The sequence below is a fragment of the Cetorhinus maximus genome, chromosome 13, assembly GCF_964194155.1.
Source record: "Cetorhinus maximus chromosome 13, sCetMax3.hap1.1, whole genome shotgun sequence".
Classification (NCBI taxonomy): Eukaryota; Metazoa; Chordata; class Chondrichthyes; order Lamniformes; family Cetorhinidae; genus Cetorhinus; species Cetorhinus maximus.
This window is the reverse complement of record NC_135891.1, coordinates 119563240-119582690: the sequence shown is the minus strand read 5'-3', so window position 1 is coordinate 119582690 and position 19451 is coordinate 119563240. Positions and strand designations below refer to the sequence as shown.

The 19451-nt window shown below is 47.5% G+C and overlaps 2 protein-coding genes across 3 annotated transcripts in view; one reads left to right on the top strand and one right to left on the bottom strand.

The window, feature by feature from the left end:
- The window catches only part of crlf1b (cytokine receptor-like factor 1b), a 29886-nt gene extending 26220 nt beyond the window's left edge, over positions 1 to 3666 (top strand). Inside the window, exons 8-9 of the mRNA XM_078556213.1 lie at positions 1892 to 1928; positions 3420 to 3666. Coding sequence (XP_078412339.1) covers positions 1892 to 1928; positions 3420 to 3436 — 54 coding nt within the window. The 3' untranslated portion in view covers positions 3437 to 3666. The remainder of the gene's footprint in view (positions 1 to 1891; positions 1929 to 3419) is intronic.
- A 2949-nt stretch (positions 3667 to 6615) lies between these two features.
- On the bottom strand, positions 6616 to 18099 carry rex1bd (required for excision 1-B domain containing). 2 transcript variants are annotated; one of them, XM_078556230.1, is made up of 5 exons: positions 18028 to 18099; positions 16812 to 16894; positions 10432 to 10636; positions 9282 to 9370; positions 6616 to 7162 (listed from the first exon to the last, which is right to left on the bottom strand). In XM_078556230.1, the coding sequence occupies exons 1-5, from the start codon at positions 18028 to 18030 to the stop codon at positions 7081 to 7083; spliced, it is 462 nt and encodes a 153-aa protein (XP_078412356.1). In that variant the 5' UTR covers positions 18031 to 18099; the 3' UTR covers positions 6616 to 7080. The 2 variants fall into 2 exon arrangements, with proteins under 2 accessions (XP_078412356.1, XP_078412355.1); XM_078556229.1 differs by lacking the exon at positions 18028 to 18099 and having other exon boundaries at positions 16812 to 16936.
- Between the last annotated feature and the right edge of the window lie 1352 nt (positions 18100 to 19451).

Genomic DNA, 19451 nt, shown 5'->3' with positions numbered 1-19451 from the left:
ATTTCCACGTTCCCATCTACCCTGATAACCTTTGATTCCCTTGCCTAACAAGAATCTATCTACCTCTGCCTTAAAAATATGCAATGACCCTGCTTCCACCACCGTCTGAGGCAGAGAGTTCCAAAGTCACACAACCCTCTGAGAGAAAAAATTTCCCCTCATCTCTGTCCTAAAAGGGCGACCCCTAATTTTAAAACAGTGCCCCCTAGTTCTGGACTCACCCACCAGAGGAAACATCCTTTCGATGTCCACCTTGTCAAGACCGTCCAGGATCTTGTATACTTCGCTCAAGTCACCCTCACTCTTCTAAACTCCAGTGGAAACAAGCCCAGTCTGTCCAACCTTTTCTCATAAGACAACTCACTCATTCCAGATATCAATCTAGTAAACCTCCTTTGAACTGCCTTCAACACATTTACATCCTTCCTTAAATAAGGAGACCAAAACTGCACAGAGTATTCGAGGTGCAGTCTCACCAATGTCCAGTATAACTGAAGCATAACATCCTTACTTTTATGTTCAATCCCTCTCGTAATAAAGGATAGCATTCCATTAGCCTTCTTAATTACATCCTGCACCTGCTTACTAACTTTTTGTGACTCATGTACTAGAACACCAAGATCCCTCTGCACCTCAGAATTATGCAGCTGTTCTCCATTAAAAACTCTGCATTTTTGTTCTTCCTGCCAAAGCGAACAACTTCACATTTTCCCACATTAAACTCCATTTGCCATATCTTTGCCCACTCACTCAACCTATTTATATCCATCTGCAACCTCATGTCCTCTTCACAACATACTTTCCTACCTATCTTTGTGTCATCTGGAAATTTAGCTACCATGTCCTCACTCCCCTCATCTGTCATTGATGTAAATCGTAAAAAGTTGAGGCCCCAGTACAGACCCCTGTGGGACTCCACTCGTCACATCCTGCCAATCAGGAAAAGACCCATTTATGCATACTCTCTGCTTTCTGCCAGCCAGCCAATCTTCTATCCATGCTAATATGTTACCCCCTACGCCATGCGCTTTTATTTTCTGTAATAATCTTTGATGTGGCACCTTATCAAATGCCTTCTGGAAATCCAAGTACAATGCATCTACAGGGTCCCCTTTATCCACTGCACATGTTACTCCTTCAAAAACTGCAATAAATTGGTTAAACATGATTTTCCTTTCACAAAACCATGCTGACTCTTCCCAATTGCCTTGAACGTGGTAAAAGTAGTAATGTGGTAAAAGGTTAGAAAATCTGTTTTAGATGATGTCGGTTGAGGGGTAAATATTGACCAGGCGAGAACTCTCCTGCTCTTCTTTGAAATAGTCACCGTGGGATTTTTCACATCCACTGAAAACAGGTTTCGGTTTAACATCTCATACCTCTGATAGTGCAGCATTCCCTTAGTACTGAACTGATTAGATTATGGGGCTCAATTCTCTGCTAAGAACTCTTGATTCAAATAGCGTGTGTGCTGCCCATTGAGCAGCTACAGAGCAAGGTGCAGCCATAATAAAAACAGGAAGTGCTGCAAAAACTCAGCAGGTCTGGCAGCATCTGTGGAGAGAGAAAAAGTTAGCATCGAGTCCGTATGACTCTCCTTCAGAGCTTCTGTTTTTATTTCAGATTTCCAGCATCCGCAGTATTTTGCTTTTATTATGGTGCAGCCACAATCTGGTACTGAGTGTGAAGGTGATGTGTTGCCAAGGGTGGGTTCAGCAGGGGTGGGGCAGGAGGTGGTTGTTTTCCTTTCAAGCTTGCAGGCTCCAGCAAAGGAAGAAAGCAGCTGACTACAGAAGGTCACCTCCTTCACGCACTGCCCCCACTTTCACAAATTCAAATTCTCTCTCATTCTCAGCCCTCACTGACACTCTGTTCCTTTCTCTTCTCCTAGAACCAAGAAGTTGCTGTTTTCGTTGGGTTGCAGCAAGGTGAGTGAGATGAAGTTGGGTAAGTGAACCATTACTTTAATCGGTTAACAGCGAGTGAGCAGGCCATTGTATGGTTTCAACAAAATGAAGGCAGCAGTGTTCGCAGGATTTGAATTGCTAGCACAGTCAGAATCCCCAGGTTAGCTTTACCCTTAGTTTCAATATCCCTGAGGCCCTTTTCCCACACTGCTGAACCAAATTTCTTTTCAATTTTTAGATTTATTGATGAGCGCCAGAATTGATCATTAACATTTGTGAGAAAATCTCTCTATACTGAGCCATCTGTCAATTTACTTCTCTCATTGTTTGTTTCACCTTCTACCCCTGCCTTTCCTTCTGTTCATCTCTCACCATGATATTGGGGTTGTCAACTCTGCTTGGACCTTTTCCTGCAGGTTTATCACGGCTTCCTGCCTCCAACTCCCTGGTGCCCACCCTCCACCTGACATCTATCCTTGCAGTGCCCGATCTGCCCACAGCCAATTAGAAATCAGACACTTTGTTACCCAAATGAATAATTCTTCACTGTCAAATGGAATCTCGAAACCAGGAGGCCATTCAGCCATCATGGCTATGTTGACTCTGAGCCTCACTGGCCCCTGCTCTTTCCCCTCTGACCTACAATAGATTCCCTTCAAGTATTTTTCCAATTACCCGTTGAAAGTTACTCCTCAATCTACTTAAACCCTTCATGATTTTGAACACCTCTATTAAATCTCCTCTTAATCTTCTCCACTCTAAGGAGAGCAATCCTAGCTTTTCCAGTCTATAGGCTGGTTGACTCTTAACTGCCCTCTGAAATGGGCCAGCAAGCCACTCAGTTATACACAAGATGACGGCTCAAATAGACTTTTAATAAACAAAGTGTTGAAACAACATGAAAAAGCACAATGTTATTAACGTCCTGAAAGATTTTCTCCTGGGTTTTGTTCACAGCCCTGTCCTGGAGATCCATTTCTAATGCTTGGAGACTCCAGGTCAATCAGGGAGGTTTGGTAACCTTACTGGATGCCAATGATGGGTTTTTACAAGTATACGAATTAGGAGCAGGAGGCCATTTGGCCCCTCGGGCCTGCTCCGCCATCCAATAAGATCATGGCTGATCTGATTGTGGCCTCAATTCCCCCTGCCTACATTTTTGACTCCCTTGTCAATCAAGAATCTAACTCAGCTTTAAAAATATTCAACAGCCCAGCTTCTGCTGCTCTCTGAGGAAGAAAATTTCACAGTCTAACGACCCACAGTGAAAAACTTTTACCTCATCTCCGCCTTAAATGGGAGACCCCTTATTTTTAAACTCTGTTCCCTTGTTCTAGTCTCTCCCATAAGGAGAAACATCCTCTCAGCAACTACCCTGTCAAGTCCCCTTTTTCCTGTGTGTGTCTCAGTCTTTCTTCAACTCTGTAGTTTTATTTCTTTCTCTGCAGATCTCTTTACCCATCTTTAATGTTTTTACCCATTTATCTCTTTCTGAATCCTTTTTTTTTTCAGATTCTCCTGGCCGGTAACTCCAAATATTCTTCTCCGAAAGTACGGACACCTTGGGGCTTATCGAAAGGTCTATAATCCAGTAAGAATGTATGAAGCAGTCACAACAGGCCCCCATCGTTAGTCATGGAGCAGTTACCGACATTAACACATGTGTATTCATTCATAAAATAAAGATCCAGAAGATGACTGAGTGGCATACGGTGTTTAGACACTGATCTGTCACCTCAGGAATCTATGATCAAACTCACCACAAGAGTTGAAGGTCATTCTTCTTGAACTGCTGGTCTACATCCCATTTTCAATAACTTTCTTTCAATTTAGTTCTCAGCTTTGATGCTCTTCTAGCCACTCTTTCTGTTTGTGTCTCTATTTCTTGGTCCTATTATCCCCTTGTGTGGCTCAGTGTCAATTTTTGTTTGATAGCACTCCTGTGAAGTATGTTGGGTGAGGTGCTCTTAATACATGAAAGGCGCAGTATAAATGCAAGTTATTGTTAAATAGTCCAAAATATCAGCAGGATTAAGCATCCAAAATTCCCAGGAAGAAAAAGATACGAAGCAGCAGAAAACCCAGCTGGTACAAGGAACAATGTTTTCCCACCTTAATGCAAAAAACTATTGAACCAAAATACCCCAGAATGAACATTCGATCAAATTCAAATAAACCAAAAATTGTATTTAATCAAATATTAAGATTTTTCTCTGAAGTAATATTCTCTTTATGACTAGAGTGGGAACTCTTAAGAGATTGTCAAAAGCTACTTCATGGTGGTTCAATTGATAATATGCTCCACCAGGTGTGGTATTGTGCATAGAGCTGAAGGGCACCGATTAAGGTAGTTTAGGGGATCTGGCACCAATTTCTGTTCCTCCTGGTTAAGGTGGGGAGGGTTGTGTAGGGCGAAATCAGCCAGGGTTGCTGCCCCTGATCATCATCTAGCCACCCTATACCTCCTTGCTGGAAAGTGTGTGTGATTGATGAGTGACAGCAAGATTTCACTTGGCTCTGATGCCCCATGCGGTTGGATAGCTGATCCCGCACTTGCCTCCAGGGTCTAATATAAAGAATGGCTGCTTTGGTGAGGTACCAGAAAAGGACAAAATAAGAAAGGCCATAAAAAGGGTTTAGAGGGTTACATAGAATGTACAGCACAGAAACAGGCCATGTAGCCCATTTGTGCTCTGCTGGTGTTAAGCTCCACACGAGCCTCCTCCCACTCTACACTCTTATCAACCCAGCAGATCGAGGGAAACTATTTCCCCTGGTGCGAGTGGGCGCATGGGCGGGGGGGTTTCAGAACAAGGGAGCAGAACCTTAAAATTAGAGCCAGGGATGATGTCCGGAAGGACTTATTCACAGAAAGGATGGTGGAAATCTGGAATTCCCTCCCTCAGTAAGTTGTGGTGCTGGGGGTCAATTGGAGCTTTCAAGATTGAGGTTTTTGTTGAGCAAAGGTAGCAAGGGAGCTGCAGCAAAATGGATCAATCAAGTTGTTACAGATCAACCATATTTTAATTATATGGCAAAAAGGCTTGATGGGCTGAACAGATTCTGCCTGTTCATACTGTTCCTACTTTGGAAAATTCCACTCTGATCCCCTTAAGAGATCACATAAATATTTTCTATAAAGCACTATCTGCTATACGATGTGTTCTCTGCCCCACGCAGGAAGGAGTCCAGCTCCTTTTTGAAGGCCTGCAGACATGCTGCTTCCATCTACCCCCGCACTGACCTCCGTTCTCTTGCCATAAAGCAATATTCAACAGAAGACAGCACACCGCAGCTAGAGTGCCCATCAACCTAGGATTGCCTGGGAACACAGAGCCCAGCTACTAATGGCATTGGTATTTCAACAATTTGTCCTTCAAATAACTGGTAGATCGGTCAGTCTGTGACATAGAAATAGGAGCAATAGGCCATTAAGTTCCTGAAGCCTGCTCCACCATTCCATAAAATCATGGCTAATCTAACTGTGGCCTGAACTCCACTTTCTTGCCTACCCTCCACAGCCCTCAACTTCCTTCTCAATCAAAAATCTGTCTACCTCTGCCTTAAATATATTCAATGACCCAGCCTCCACTGCTCTGTGGGCAAAGAATTCCAAACACTAACTATCATCTGAGAAAAACGTCCTTTTGATCTCAGCCTTAAATTGGAGACATCTCATTTTGAAACTTTGCCGCCTATTTCTAGATTCCGCCATGATAGGAAACATCCTCCCAGCATCTACCCTGTCAAGCTCCATCAATCTACATTTCAACAAGATCATCTAGCCGGAGCAATGGGCCGGCGCCCGGCCGGACAGAGCGATCGGTCAGTTTGTGACTGGCTGACCATTCTCCCCTCAGTTCAGGGGTGCTTTAAGGGGATGAATAACGGTATTAATTAGGAGCAAGTTTGGCTCTGGATTTCTTTTCAAGTTACATGGCTCACGGTTATCTACTGACCACACCGAGAAGGATACTCATGTTTAAGATGTCCCTAATTGGACCTCAAAACTTCAATTTCCCCACTCCTAGTGTCACAGTACAAACTGACTTCATGTGGCAACACAAGTGCTGCTTGTTGCCGGGCAATACAAAGTGAAAGATCTGTTAAAGATTGTGGGTTCAAGTCCCACTTCAGAGACTTGTACCTATAATTCAGGCTGACACTCCTACTGCAATACTGCAGGAGAGCTACACTGTTGGAGATGCCATCTTTTAAATAAGGCATTAAACCGAGGTCCCGTCTGTTAATATGGCAATCAACTTGTTAAAACCAATTGGTAGATAAATGGATGATAGGCATTAATTATCCCAACTGAATAGAATAAAAAGGTACAGCTGGAACACTTTGTGGGGAAGCTACTAGGAAGTTAGTAGCACTGAGGAGTTGTATTGGAAATAAACCAGCTTTAACCAAGAGCCTGGATTAATTCTTCCACCACAACCTCTTATTGTAAGTAACACTATCTGCCCTCTTGGGTGGAAATGGAAGATTCCACGTCCACTATTTTGAACAAGAGTGGAGGACTTCTCCCCGGTGTCCTGTTATCTTCAACCAACACCATTAAAACAAATCAGTTAGTCACTCTCACTGCAGTTTATGGGATATTGTTGTGTTCAACAGCTGCAGTGTTTGCCTACACAATATTCAAGCATTTAGGGATGTTTCAGAGAGACTTGTGTTATAGAGAAACACAGGCTAACGAGTGTTGCATTTTAAAATACTTGACAAGGAGAATGATCATTTATTCTTCCAGAAGATTTACACAGAGAGTGAACGGTATGTGTAGGTTATCAAACAGCTGGCTCAGTGATCCCATCACAGATTAGAGTCTCTGGTGAGTCTTTGCTGAACTTTGGGGTGCACAGCCCGAATCGAGATCCTCCCTCGAGTGGGAATGTCATTCCAGACACCTCCCAGAAAAAGGTCTCCCTCTGTCTTTTTCCTTTCTGCACCTTGAGAGCAGGGAATTTTCAGGGCCGATTTGTGACAACAGAGTTCCGACCGAGTGGCAAAGAGAACGTGAAACCAGCAGAAACTTCAGCCTCGGGTGTTTGTGGGGAACAGGGACATCTTGCAAATTGCAAGAGGTGTTGATGCTGAGGTCTGGTCAGAGGCACAAACCCAGCAGGAGGCGGCTCCAACAGATCTGTAACCCCCGGTGAGAACAATTTTACTCACTGGCTTCGATCTCTTCAGAATCGTATTTGAAGTCTTGAAGAATCTCGTTAATTGCTTCAATGGTTTTATTAATCCTGGAGAAAATAATAAATGCTTTATAAAACCAGGGAGGATGGAGAGTCTCGCGAGAAATACACCTGCCTCCCCTTCTCCCAATCTGCTGATTCTCACTGGATGCAGCTTCTGTGAGTTGTCCCGGGTGCCTCGCCAAAGCAGTCGCACATCAGACGCATAAAACAGTGAGCGGTAGCAAACTATTTGACTATGGAAGACACCAGTGAAGCTTGATCTTGTTCACGCCCAGTATGCAGTCACACTCAGCAAAGCAGAAGGCGGGAGGTGGGGAAGAGGAAGGCGAGGGTTGGGAGGGAGAGATGGTGATCACAGTCACCGAATGGCGGTCAGAAGCAGAAACCTTTGCTGATTTCCTCTTCCCTACCTCAGCCCAGGAGGTGTTGGGGGCATTTAACAACCAAGAGCACTTAATGGGGCAGAGGGTGGGATACAGGCCTGGAATTTAGCAGCTGTGCCTGGTACAGAATCACTATCATGGAGGTGTCAGTTAGAATTGTGAAGGGCTTTTTGTCCTGGGATAGTTAAGATTATAAATGGGAGGCCAGATTTATCCACTGGGTCCTCACCTAACATGAAGCAGGACTCAAATGCAGGAACTGAGGCTGATTTCTCATCTAGACCCAGGCACTGAGAAAGCACAGGGAGAGCAGAAGAAATTATTCAGCTAAAAGTTCAGCTCTGACTAGCGTAATCATAGGGAATGCACACTACACACTGAACGACTTGCAATTATATAATACTTTTAACATAGTAAAACATTCCAAGGCATTTCACAACAATGTTATCAAACAAAATTTGACACCGAGTCACATAGTGAGACAGGTGACCAAAAGCTCGGTCAAAGAGGTAGGTTTTAAGGAATCTCTTAAAGGAGGAGAGAGAGGCAAAGTGGAGAGGTTAAGGGAGGGAATTCTAGAGCTTAGGACCTGAATAGCTGTTATTGAAATACATTTTACAAATGGACTCTGATGGGGGAAGCTGGAAGCGGGGGTGGGGGGGGGGGAAAAAAAAGTTAGCAGGGGTTCACCTTACCACTGCAGCAGATGCAGACTGCTCTGCCCAGCTACCCAGAACACAAGGATCTGACACGCGTGACAGAGATTGCTTCCAGGGCTTGCAAAACAGCAGCGTACAGCTAAGTAAGTTCACCAAGAAACAGATACTGGTATTGGAGGCAGTTCAGAAAAGGTTCACTAGGTTGATCCCGGGTATGGAGGGATTTTCTTATGAGGCGAGGTTGAGTAGGTTGGGTCTGTACTCATTGGAGTTTAGAAGAATGAGAGGCGACTTTATTGAAACATATAAGATTCTTAGAGGGCTTAGATGCTGAGAGATGGTGTTTCTCATTATGGGAGAGTCTAGGACCAGAGGGCATAATCTCAGAGTAAGGGGTCGCCCATTTAAGACAGGGATGAGAAGGAATTTCTTCTCTCAGAGGGTAGTGAATCTGTGGAATTCTTTACCGCAGAGGGCTGTGGAGGCTGAGTCGTTAAGTATATTCAAAGCTGAGATATACAGATTTTTAATCAGTAAGAGAATCAAGAGTTATGGGGAAAAGGCAGGAAAGTGGAATTGAGGATTATCAGATCAGCCATGATCTCATTGAATGGCAGAGTAGACTCAATGGGCTGAATGGCCTACTTCTGCTTCTGTGTCTTATGGTCTTACCACTCTCTGGGTAAAGAAGTTTCTCCTGAATTCCCTATTAGATTTATTAGTGACTATCCTATATTGATGACCCTTGTTCTAGTCTGCCTCACAAGGGGAAACAGCTTCTCTATGCCTACTTTATCAAACCCTCCATAATCTTAAAGACCCCTATCAGATCACCTCTCAGCTTTTTCTTTTCCAGACACCAGAGTCTCAGCTGTTCAGTATTTCCAGACTATTGGCAGCTCCAATAGCTGTTGGCAGTTCCAGCTCTGTATGACAGACTGAATAGTAAATCAGGTGGTGATGCTTCCTCTGAATCACAACCCCCGAGAGCTTGGGGTCACTACCACCCCTGGTGAGAGCACAGTGCATGGTAACCAGATGGAGGGCGGAGATGGACAGATCCAAGCCAGACAAAGGGAGGTGATGAAGCTGGTGTTGTGTACAGAATGACAATGCTCGTACCTGTGTTTCAACTCCTGGGCCTCCTCCTGGTGTGTCTCGTTGCCCGGATGGTCCAACACGTTCTGTTTGGCAAGCTGTAGCTGGGCTGTCTGGAGGGCAATAAAAGGAACTTTATCAGTAACTTACAACTCTCCTCAGTGTAGAGGCAGCTTTACTCTGTATCTAACCCCGTGCTGTACCTGTCCTGGGAGTGTTTGATGGGGACAGTGTAGAGGGAGCTTTACTCTGTATCTAACCCCGTGCTGTACCTGTCCTGGGAGTGTTTGATGGGGACAGTGTAGAGGGAGCTTTACTCTGTATCTAACCCCGTGCTGTACCTGTCCTGGGGGTGTTTGATGGGGACAATGTAGAGGGAGCTTTACTCTAGGAACATAGGAGCAGGAGTAGGCCATTCGGCCCTGTTCTGCCAATCATCTACCTCAATGCCACTTTCCCACACTATCTCCATATCTCGACGTCATCAGTCTCCAGAAATCTATCCATTTCTGTCTTGAACATGTTCAATGATTGAGCTTCCACAGCCCTCTGGGGCAGAGAATTCCAAAGACTCACCACCCTCTGAGTGAAGAAATTCCTTCTCCGCTCAGTTTTAAATGGCCTGTCCCTTATCCTGCGATTATGTCCCCTGGTTTTAGACTCATGAGCCAGGGAAACATCTCATCTATGTCCACCCTGTAAAAATGTTGTAAGTTTCACTTTGGTCACCCCCTCATTCAAAATACTAGAAAAATTCAGTGTAGAGGGAGCATTACTCTGTTTCTAAACCCATGCTGTACCTGTGCTGGAGGTGTTGGATGGGACAGTGCAGAAGCCAAATTGATAAGTGGTCTTTTCCTGAGCATTAACTTTTTTTTAATCTTAATTACACAAAATATCCCAATAGAAGTTCAGAGTAAGAATTGACAGGCAGTGCCAGGAATCTATGTCAGTGGGAATGATTACCACGAGTTTACAAATGTCCTTGTGAGATTTGGCACTCAATTGGCTGCATCCTCAATAATCACTGCAGGAATCCCTTTTCAAAGAGAGATGGACTGATCCCTTCCCAATGTGAGGTCGGCTAAACCAGTGTTCACTATCCCCACTGTACACCCTTACCCAAGTGGTTGCCCCAATCCCTTTAGTGGCCTCCTTTTCCCCTTCGCCTCACCAACTCCAGCTTCTCCCGCTCCCGCTCCTGTATCCTTTCGATGTGCTCGGAGAGGTCCGGACGATCATACTCTTCATGAAACTGGTCCTTGAGCTGAATCACTTCCTTCGAGATCCGGTTAAACGCTTGTGTGATTTCGTGCACGAGCTGCCGATATTGGATGAAGTCATAATTGGGAGCGGAACGCAGATATGCCTGGTGTCCTCTGGAAGCGGTTGGTTGGGAGGGAGAAAAATCTCTATTCATTATCAAACATTCCTGTAACTTTTAAACTCCTACTTTCCTCATAGCACTGAGGCACACAGGACTAGTTTTATCCCCCAGCCTATGCTGAGCCCAGTGGAGGGAAGGGTCAGACAGCCCTCTGGCTGTGGCATGTCTGGCCATCTCCGGGAATTGTGTCCTGCCATTCACTATTAGTCTGTGACAGTGGAATTTGTTATTTGTGCATAGCTGAACGCTCAGTGCGTTCTAGACAGTTATAATGGGAGAGAGAGGAGAACGGGCGCAAGGCGAGGGCGGGCGAGGGGGGCGGGGACGGGCGAGGCGAATGGGGGGGCGAGCGAGGGGAACAGGGGGCGAGCGAGGGGAATGGGGGGCGAGCGAGGGGAATGGGGGGCGAGCGAGGGGAATGGGGGGCGAGAGGGGGGAACGGGGGGGCGAGCGCGAGGGAACGGGGGCGAGAGGGGGGAGAATGATAGAGGAGGGTAGGGGTGAACAAGTGAGAGAGGGAGGGGAGAATGAGAGAGAGAGGGGTTTCCGTTTTGTGGGCACTGCCATCAGTCCTGGGGAAAGTGGGGGCTGTACCATTGGGACAGTTTACACCTGAACCGTGCTGGGACGAATATCCTCGCAAATCGCACAACTAGGGACGTACAGAGGGCTTTAAACTAAACAAGAGGGGTGAGGAATCAAGCTTGGGTAGAGGTAGCAATTCAAGGTGTCAAGTCAAGGCAGGAGAGGAAAATAGTAATATGAGAAATGAGGGTCAGAGAATGGCAGGAAGGGACAGAGAGAAAAAACCTAAGAATACATTAACAGTCAAGACTAAATGTTACAACAGTAACGAAATGACAAAACTGAAGGCTCTCTATCTGAATGCATGGAGCATTCATAACAAAGTAAATAAATTGATGGTCCATAATGAAGTAAATAAATATGATCTGATAGCGATTACGGAGATGTGGCTGCAGGACGACAAAGATTGGGTCCTTAATACTGAAGTATACACGACATTCAAGAAGGATAGGAAGCTAGGTAAAGGTGGAGGGGTAGCACTGTTAATCAAAGAGGGCATTGGTGCAGTAGTTAGAGATGACCTTGGTTCAGGAGATCAGGATGTAGAATCAGTTTGGGTGGAGATGAGGAATGGGAGTGGTCTACAGACCCCCTAACAGTAGCCTCAGTGTAGGACAAAGTATTCAAGAGAAAATACTGGGTGTTTGTGATAAAGGGATGGCAATAATCTGGCTGATTTTAATCTACACATAAACTGGAAAAATCAGATTGGCAGTAGTAGCCTGGATGAGGAGTTCATAGAATGCTTTCGAGATAGTTTCTTAGAGCAGCATGTTCTGGAACCAACCAAGGTGATATTAGATTTGGTATTGTGTAATGTGACAGGATTAATTAATGCTCTCAGAGTGAAGGCACCCCTAGGTAGCAGCTATCACAATATGATTGCATTTTACACCCAGTTTGAAAGGGAGAAGAGTGGGTCTAAAACTAGTACCTTAAACTTAAATAAGGGCAACAACGTGGGGATGAAAGCTGAGCTAGCTGAAGTGAACTGGGAAACTAGGCTAGAAGATAGATTTATAGAAAAGCAGTGACAGACATTTAAGGGGATATTTCAGATTATTTAGAATAAGTACATTCCTACTATAGAGAAAAATTCTAAGGGGAAGGCCCATCGTCCATGGTTAACTAGAGATGTTAAGGAAAGCATCAAACTTAAGGAAAAAACATACAACTCCGCAAAGATGAGTGGCAGGACAGATGATTGGACAGAATATAAAGAACGGCAGAGAATGACTAAAAGATTAATCAGGAGAAAAAAATTAGAGTATGAGAGGAAGCTAGCTAGAAATGTAAAAATGGATAGCAAGAGTTTCTACAGGTATTTAAAAAGGAAAAGAGTAAGTAAAGTAAGTATTGGTCCTCTAGAGAGTGACAGTGGGGAGTTAATAGTAGATAATAAGGAAATGGCAGAAGAAATGAACAAATATTCTGCTTCTGTGTTCACTATAGAGGATATAAAAAAAACATTCCAGTCATCGCTGCAAATCAGGTGGTGAATGGGAGAAAGGAACTTGGTGAAATTGAAATCACTAAGGAAACGTTACTGAACAAACTGATGAAGCTGCAGGCTGACAAGTCTCCAGGTCCCGATGGACTACATCCTAGGGTCTTAAAAGAGGTGGCTAATGAGGTAGTCAGTGCGCTGGTGTTAATTTTTCCAAAATTCGCAAGATTCATCAGATTGCAAAGTAGCAAATCTCTATTCAAGAAGGGAGGGAGGCAGAAAACAGGAAACTATGGGCCAGTTAGCTTGATGTCTGTCGTGGGGAAGGTGTTAGAACCGATCATTAAGGAGATTATAGCTGAGCACTTGGAAGAGCTCAAGGCAATTGGGAAGATTCAGCATGGTTTTGTGAAAGGCAGATCATGTTTAACTAATTTATTGGAGTTTTTGAAGGAGTAACTTGCGCAGTGGATAAAGGGGAGCCTGTAGATGTACTGTACTTGGATTTCCAGAAGGCATTTGATAAGGTGCCACATCAAAATTTATTACGGAAAATAAAAGCTCATGGTGTAGAGGGTAACATTTTAGCGTGGATAGAAGATTGGCTGGCTGACAGGAAGCAGAGAGTATGCATAAATGGATCTTTTTCTGATTGGCAGGATGTGACGAGTGGAGTCCCACAGGGGTCTGTGCTGGGGCCTCAACTTTTTACGATTTACATCAATGACTTAGATGAGGGGAGTGAGGACATGGGAGCTAAATTTACAAATGACACAAAGATAGGTAAGAAGTTTTGTTGTGAAGAGAACACGAGGAGGTTGCAGATGGATATAGATAGGCTGAGTGAGTGGGCAAACATCTGGCAAATGGAGTTTAAAGTGGAAAAATGTGAAGTTGTTCACTTTGGCAGGAAGAGCAAAGAAACAGAGTATTACTTAAATGGATAACAGCTGCATAATTCTGAGGTGCAGAGGGATCTAGGTGTTCTAGTACATGAATTACAAAAAGTTAGTGTGCAGGTACAGCAAGTAATTAAGAAGGCTAATGGAATGCTATCCTTTATTACGAGAGGAATTGAACATAAAAGTAAGGATGTTATGTTTGGGCTAAACAGGGCATTGGTGAGACTGCACCTCGAATACTGTGTGCAGTTTTGGTCTCCTGATTTAAGGAAGGATGTAAATGCATTGGAGGCGGTTCAAAGGAGGTTTACGAGATTAATAACTGGCATGAGTGGGTTGTCTTATGAGGAAAGGTTGTACAGACTGGGCTTGTTTCCACTGGAGTTTAGAAGAGTGAGGGGTGATTTGATTGAAGTTTACAAGATCCTGGACGGCCTTGACAAGGTGGATGTCAAAGGATGTTTCCTCTTGCGGAGGAATCCAGAATTAGGGGGCACTGTTTTGAAAATAGGGATCGCCCTTTTAGGACAAAGATGAGGAGAAATCTTTTCTCTGAGGGTTGTGCAACTTTGGAATCCTGAAGCAAATCATAGGTTATCGGGGTTAGACGGAATGTGGAAATGGTAAAACATGAAGATCAACTATGATCTTAATAAATGGCGGAGAGGTTTGAGGGATCGAATTGTCTACTCCTCCTCTTTGTTATGTTCTTATGAGAGAGGGTGAGGGCGGAGGGGAGGGCGAGAGGAGGGGGGAGGAGAGGGCGAGGAAGGGGAGGAGGTGGGGGGGGAGGAGAGGGCGAGGGGGGGAGGAGAGGGCGAGGGGGGGAGGAGAGGGCGAGGGGGGGAGGAGAGGGCGAGGGGGGGAGGAGAGGGCGAGGGGGGGAGGAGAGGGCGAGGGGGGGAGGAGAGGGCGAGGGGGGGAGGAGAGGGCGAGGGGGGGAGGAGAGGGCGAGGGGGGGAGGAGAGGGCGAGGGGGGGAGGAGAGGGCGAGGGGGGGAGGAGAGGGCGAGGGGGGGAGGAGAGGGCGAGGGGGGGAGGAGAGGGCGAGGGGGGGAGGAGAGGGCGAGGGGGGGAGGAGAGGGCGAGGGGGGGAGGAGAGGGCGAGGGGGGGAGGAGAGGGCGAGGGGGGGAGGAGAGGGCGAGGGGGGAGGAGAGGGCGAGGGGGGAGGAGAGGGCGAGGGGGGGAGGAGAGGGCGAGGGGGGGAGGAGAGGGCGAGGGGGGGAGGAGAGGGCGAGGGGGGGAGGAGAGGGCGAGGGGGGGAGGAGAGGGCGAGGGGGGGAGGAGAGGGCGAGGGGGGGAGGAGAGGGCGAGGGGGGGAGGAGAGGGCGAGGGGGGGAGGAGAGGGCGAGGGGGGGAGGAGAGGGCGAGGGGGGGAGGAGAGGGCGAGGGGGGGAGGAGAGGGCGAGGGGGGAGGAGAGGGCGAGGGGGGAGGAGAGGGCGAGGGGGGGAGGAGAGGGCGAGGGGGGGAGGAGAGGGCGAGGGGGGGAGGAGAGGGCGAGGGGGGAGGAGAGGGCGAGGGGGGGAGGAGAGGGCGAGGGGGGGAGGAGAGGGCGAGGGGGGGAGGAGAGGGCGAGGGGGGGAGGAGAGGGCGAGGGGGGGAGGAGAGGGCGGGGGGGAGGAGTGGGCGGGGGGGGAGGAGTGGGCGAGGGGGGGAGGAGTGGGCGAGGGGGGGAGGAATGGGCGAGGGGGGGAGGAGTGGGCGAGGGGGGGAGGAGAGGACGAGGGGGGGAGGAGAGGACGAGGGGGGGAGGAGAGGACGAGGGGGGGAGGAGAGGACGAGGGGGGAGGGGAGACAGATTGAGAGCAACAGTGGTGATAGGAGGAGCAGTTAAATTTGGGAATCTAAGGAATGGGTGAAATGGGGACTGGAAGTGGCTGCCTGGCGTGTTACAGCATACTGCTTGAGCCTCTCACTGTAATGGTACTCATCTGTCAAAGGTTTAATCTCTAAATAAATCTGATTAGTTAACATGGAATCTCAGCCTAGCCCGGGAGAATGAGTGTATGTGTGGGCAGCGAGGGCTATTGATAGCGTGCAGCAGGCACCAACAGTCCCAGACTGGAGAAGTCCCAGTAGGGTACAAGGTTCTGTGCACTGATCACAAACTAACAGAGCTGTTGGGTCAGAGAGGATCCAAGACCCACCTCACTGAATTGTTATGGTGCAGGAGGCGGCCATTTGGCCCATCATGTCTGCACCAGCTCTCTGAACAAGCAACTCATCTAGTACCATCCCACCGCCTTCTCCCCATAACCATGTACATTCTTCGTTCTCAGATAACTGTCTAATTCCTCCTTGAATGCTTGATTTGAACCTGCCCCCACCACTCTCAGGCAGCGCATTCCAAACCCGAACCACTCACTGCGTAGAAACATTTCTCATATCACTTTTGTTTCTTTTACTAATTACTTTAAATCTGTTTGTTCTCATTCTCGATTCTTACACAAGGGGGAACAGTTTCTCCCTATCTGCTCTGTCCAGACCCCTCATGATTTTGAATGGCTCTATCAAATCTCCTCTCAACCTTTTCTCTAAGGAAAACAGTCTAACTTCTCCAATCTACCTTCATAACTAAAGCTCCTCATCCCTGGAACCATTCTCATGAATCTTTTCTGCACTCTCTCTAATGCCTTCAGATCTTTCCTAAAGTGCAGCACCCAGAACTGGACGCAATACTCCAGCTGAGGTCGAACTAGTGACTTATATAAATTCAACATAACCTCCTTGCTCTTGTACTCCATGCCTCTATTTATAAAACCTAGGATACTGTATGTTTTATTACTCACTCTCTCAACCTGTCCTACCACCTTCAACGATTTATGCACATATACCCCCAGGTCCCTCTGCTCCTCCATCCCTTTTAGGGTTGTACCCCTTATTTTATATTGTCTCTCCACGTTCTTCCCACCAAAATGAATCACCTCAAATTTCTCTGCATTGAACTTCATCTGCCACCTCTCAGCCCATTCCACCAACTTGTCTATGTCCTTTTGAAGTTTTACACTATCCTCCTCACAGTTCACAACACTTCCAAGTTTTGTATCACCCACAAGGAAAGCTATTAAAATATTATCCCCCAGCTGGTATTGAGATGAGAGAGACACTCATGCCATGGTTGAATATCTTCTTGACGTTGTGTGCAGGCTCACATAGGAAGAAACAAGAAAGTTGGGGAACTGCTTTAAAAAAACGCCACCACAGACTCTCTATAAATCAGTAGTTTACTCACAGGTCAAAAAGCCGATAAGCTTCAACACGTTCCTCCTGCAGCGCATAGAGGCTCCGCACCAATGCATTCAGTCCACTTGCACTCTGCAACCAACAGCAAGCAAACAACATGTAAAAGCAAAATATTGCAGATGTTGGAAATCTGAAATAAAAACAGAAAGTGCTGAATAAACTCAGCAAGTCTAGCAGCATCTGTGGAGAGTGAAACAGTTCACGTTTTGAGTCCAATGTGACTCTTGAGAACTAAAGGAAGGTAGAAATGTGCTCTTGAAAGGGGTGGGGGAAGGATGAAGATCAAAAGGGGAGGCCTGGGATAGGAAAGGGGGTGGGAGAGATTAAATGACAAAGATGTCTTGGAACAAAAGGCAAAGAGAGTGGATCAGATTGTAATAAAACAACAAAGCATTGAACAATTAATATGGTGTTTCCAGAAAGAACTGAAAATCTTACAGGAGGCCATTTGGCCCATCATGCCTATACTGGCTCACTGAAAGAGCTATCCAATCAGCCTGCTCTTTCCACCTAGCCTTTATTTTCGTTTTACTATTGAATTTGCATCGATGCACTTTCAGACTTGCTGCATAAGATAGTTTATCCTCAAATCACCTCAGGTTCTTTTGCCAATTGCATGGAGAAATTGTGGGGCACAGAGAGGTTGGGGGGGGGGGAGAATGGGGGAAGTTTGGGGTTAACAGGGGAGGTTGGGTGGAACAGGGAGAAACCCAGTGAAGGATAAAGGTGTGGGGATGGGGGATGTTCAGAAATTGGGGGGAACAGGATGGAGATTGAGGGGAAAGGGGGAATAGGGGAGGCGGTTGAGGGGGACGAGGAAGGTTTGGGGGGTGGGGGGTTGGGGAAATGAGCCGGGGCCTCAGTGACTGGTGTGGAAAGAGTGCGCATGTGCAGGCTGGTCCGTGATGCCCCCCATGGCCGAATTGTAAGAGCCCAACCGCCAGCCCGCCGAAAGCGGGACACAGCCCAGGGGCCGAGGCCGGGACGACTCGGGCCACCCGCCCGGGGGCCGGACCCGGCTTCAGTCCCCGGCTTATGGCAGGTTTGTTGACTCCGGGAAAGGCGGAGTCCACAGGCCGGGCGAGGAGGTTCCGGGCGGCGGGGTTACTCCGGGGCCTGCGTCCTGCTCGTTACCGATTGAAATCGCCGGGTGACCGGCTTTGCCGCCTGGGAAGCTCTCGCTGGCGGGAACAGGCCGCACTCACCATCCTACCCTGAGGATGAGCGCTGAAGCGCCGTCACTTGTCTGCTGGCAGCCGGCTACCAGCCAGCAGCTCCTCCCAAAACAGCACCACCGCAGGCCGCGTGGATTATTGCAGCACAACGGGTCCTCCCAGGACAGCCCCACCGCAGGCCGCGTGGGTTACTGCAGCACAACGGGTCCTCCCAGGACAGCCCCACCGCAGGCCGCGTGAATTACTGCAGCACAGCAGATCGTCCCAGGACAGCACTACCGCAGGCCGGACTGTGTTACTGCAGCACAGTGGGCCAGGACAGCACCACCGCAGGCCGGGCTGTGTTACTGCAGCACAGTGGGCCAGGACAGCACCACCGCAGGCCGGGCTGTGTTACTGCAGCACAGTGGGCCGGGACAGCACCACCGCAGGCCGGGCTGTGTTACTGCAGCACAGCGGGTCTTCCCAGGACAGCACCATCTCAGGCCGGGCTGTGTTACTGCAGCACAGCGGGTCCTCCCAGGACAGCACCATCTGAGGCCGGGCTGTGTTACTGCAGCACAGCGGGTCCTCCCAGGACAGCACCATCTCAGGCCGGGCTGTGTTACTGCAGCGGTCTGAACATTGATTCTGATTAAAGGTCAGTGACCCGAAATATTTACTTTCTCCACAAGCGCTGCTACATTTGCTGATTATTTCCAAATCCTTTTGTTTTTATTTCTGTTTCCAGCATCCGCAGTATCTTGGTTTTGTTCAGTTGGTGGTTAGGATCCGGGATGGGGGAGGTAGATTCAATTGTGTCTTTCTAAAGGGGAAAAGATAATTATCTAAATAGAAACATTACAGTTACAGGAATAAGGCAAGGGAGTGGGAATAGCCGATAAGACAAATTGTTTCCTTCTGTGCTGTACCTCACACATGAGGTTTTGAATTCTGTCCGGTCCGTTTTCTAGTTATCTCTACCCAGTCTCCGCTCACCTGCCCAAAGGAAATTGGATGGACGCTCGGGGGAAATAAACTTGCAGGATTCAGGTGTGGTCTCTGCATCCCTCCAATTGCAGCCTCTTGCATACCCCCGATTTCCTTTACCCCAGACTCTGCCATCCCCTCTCCACCTTCCCCTCCCATTCCCCTCTCCACCTTCCCCTCCCATTCCCCTCTCCACCTTCCCCTCCCATTCCCCTCTCCACCTTCCCCTCCCATTCCCCTCTCCACCTTCCCCTCCCATTCCCCTCTCCACCTTCCCCTCCCATTCCCCTCTCCACCTTCCTTCTCCTCTCAGTCACCATTTAAGACGAGGGATACAGTTTCTCCAGTCTTGTGACATAATCAAACCCATCAGACTGATGGCTCTTCTAATCACTGCCTCTCTTGCTTCAGTATTTCCTTCATGGGGCTGGTACAGTTCAAGTATTTTGATACAGCCCAGCAAAAAACACACGCTATGTATGATT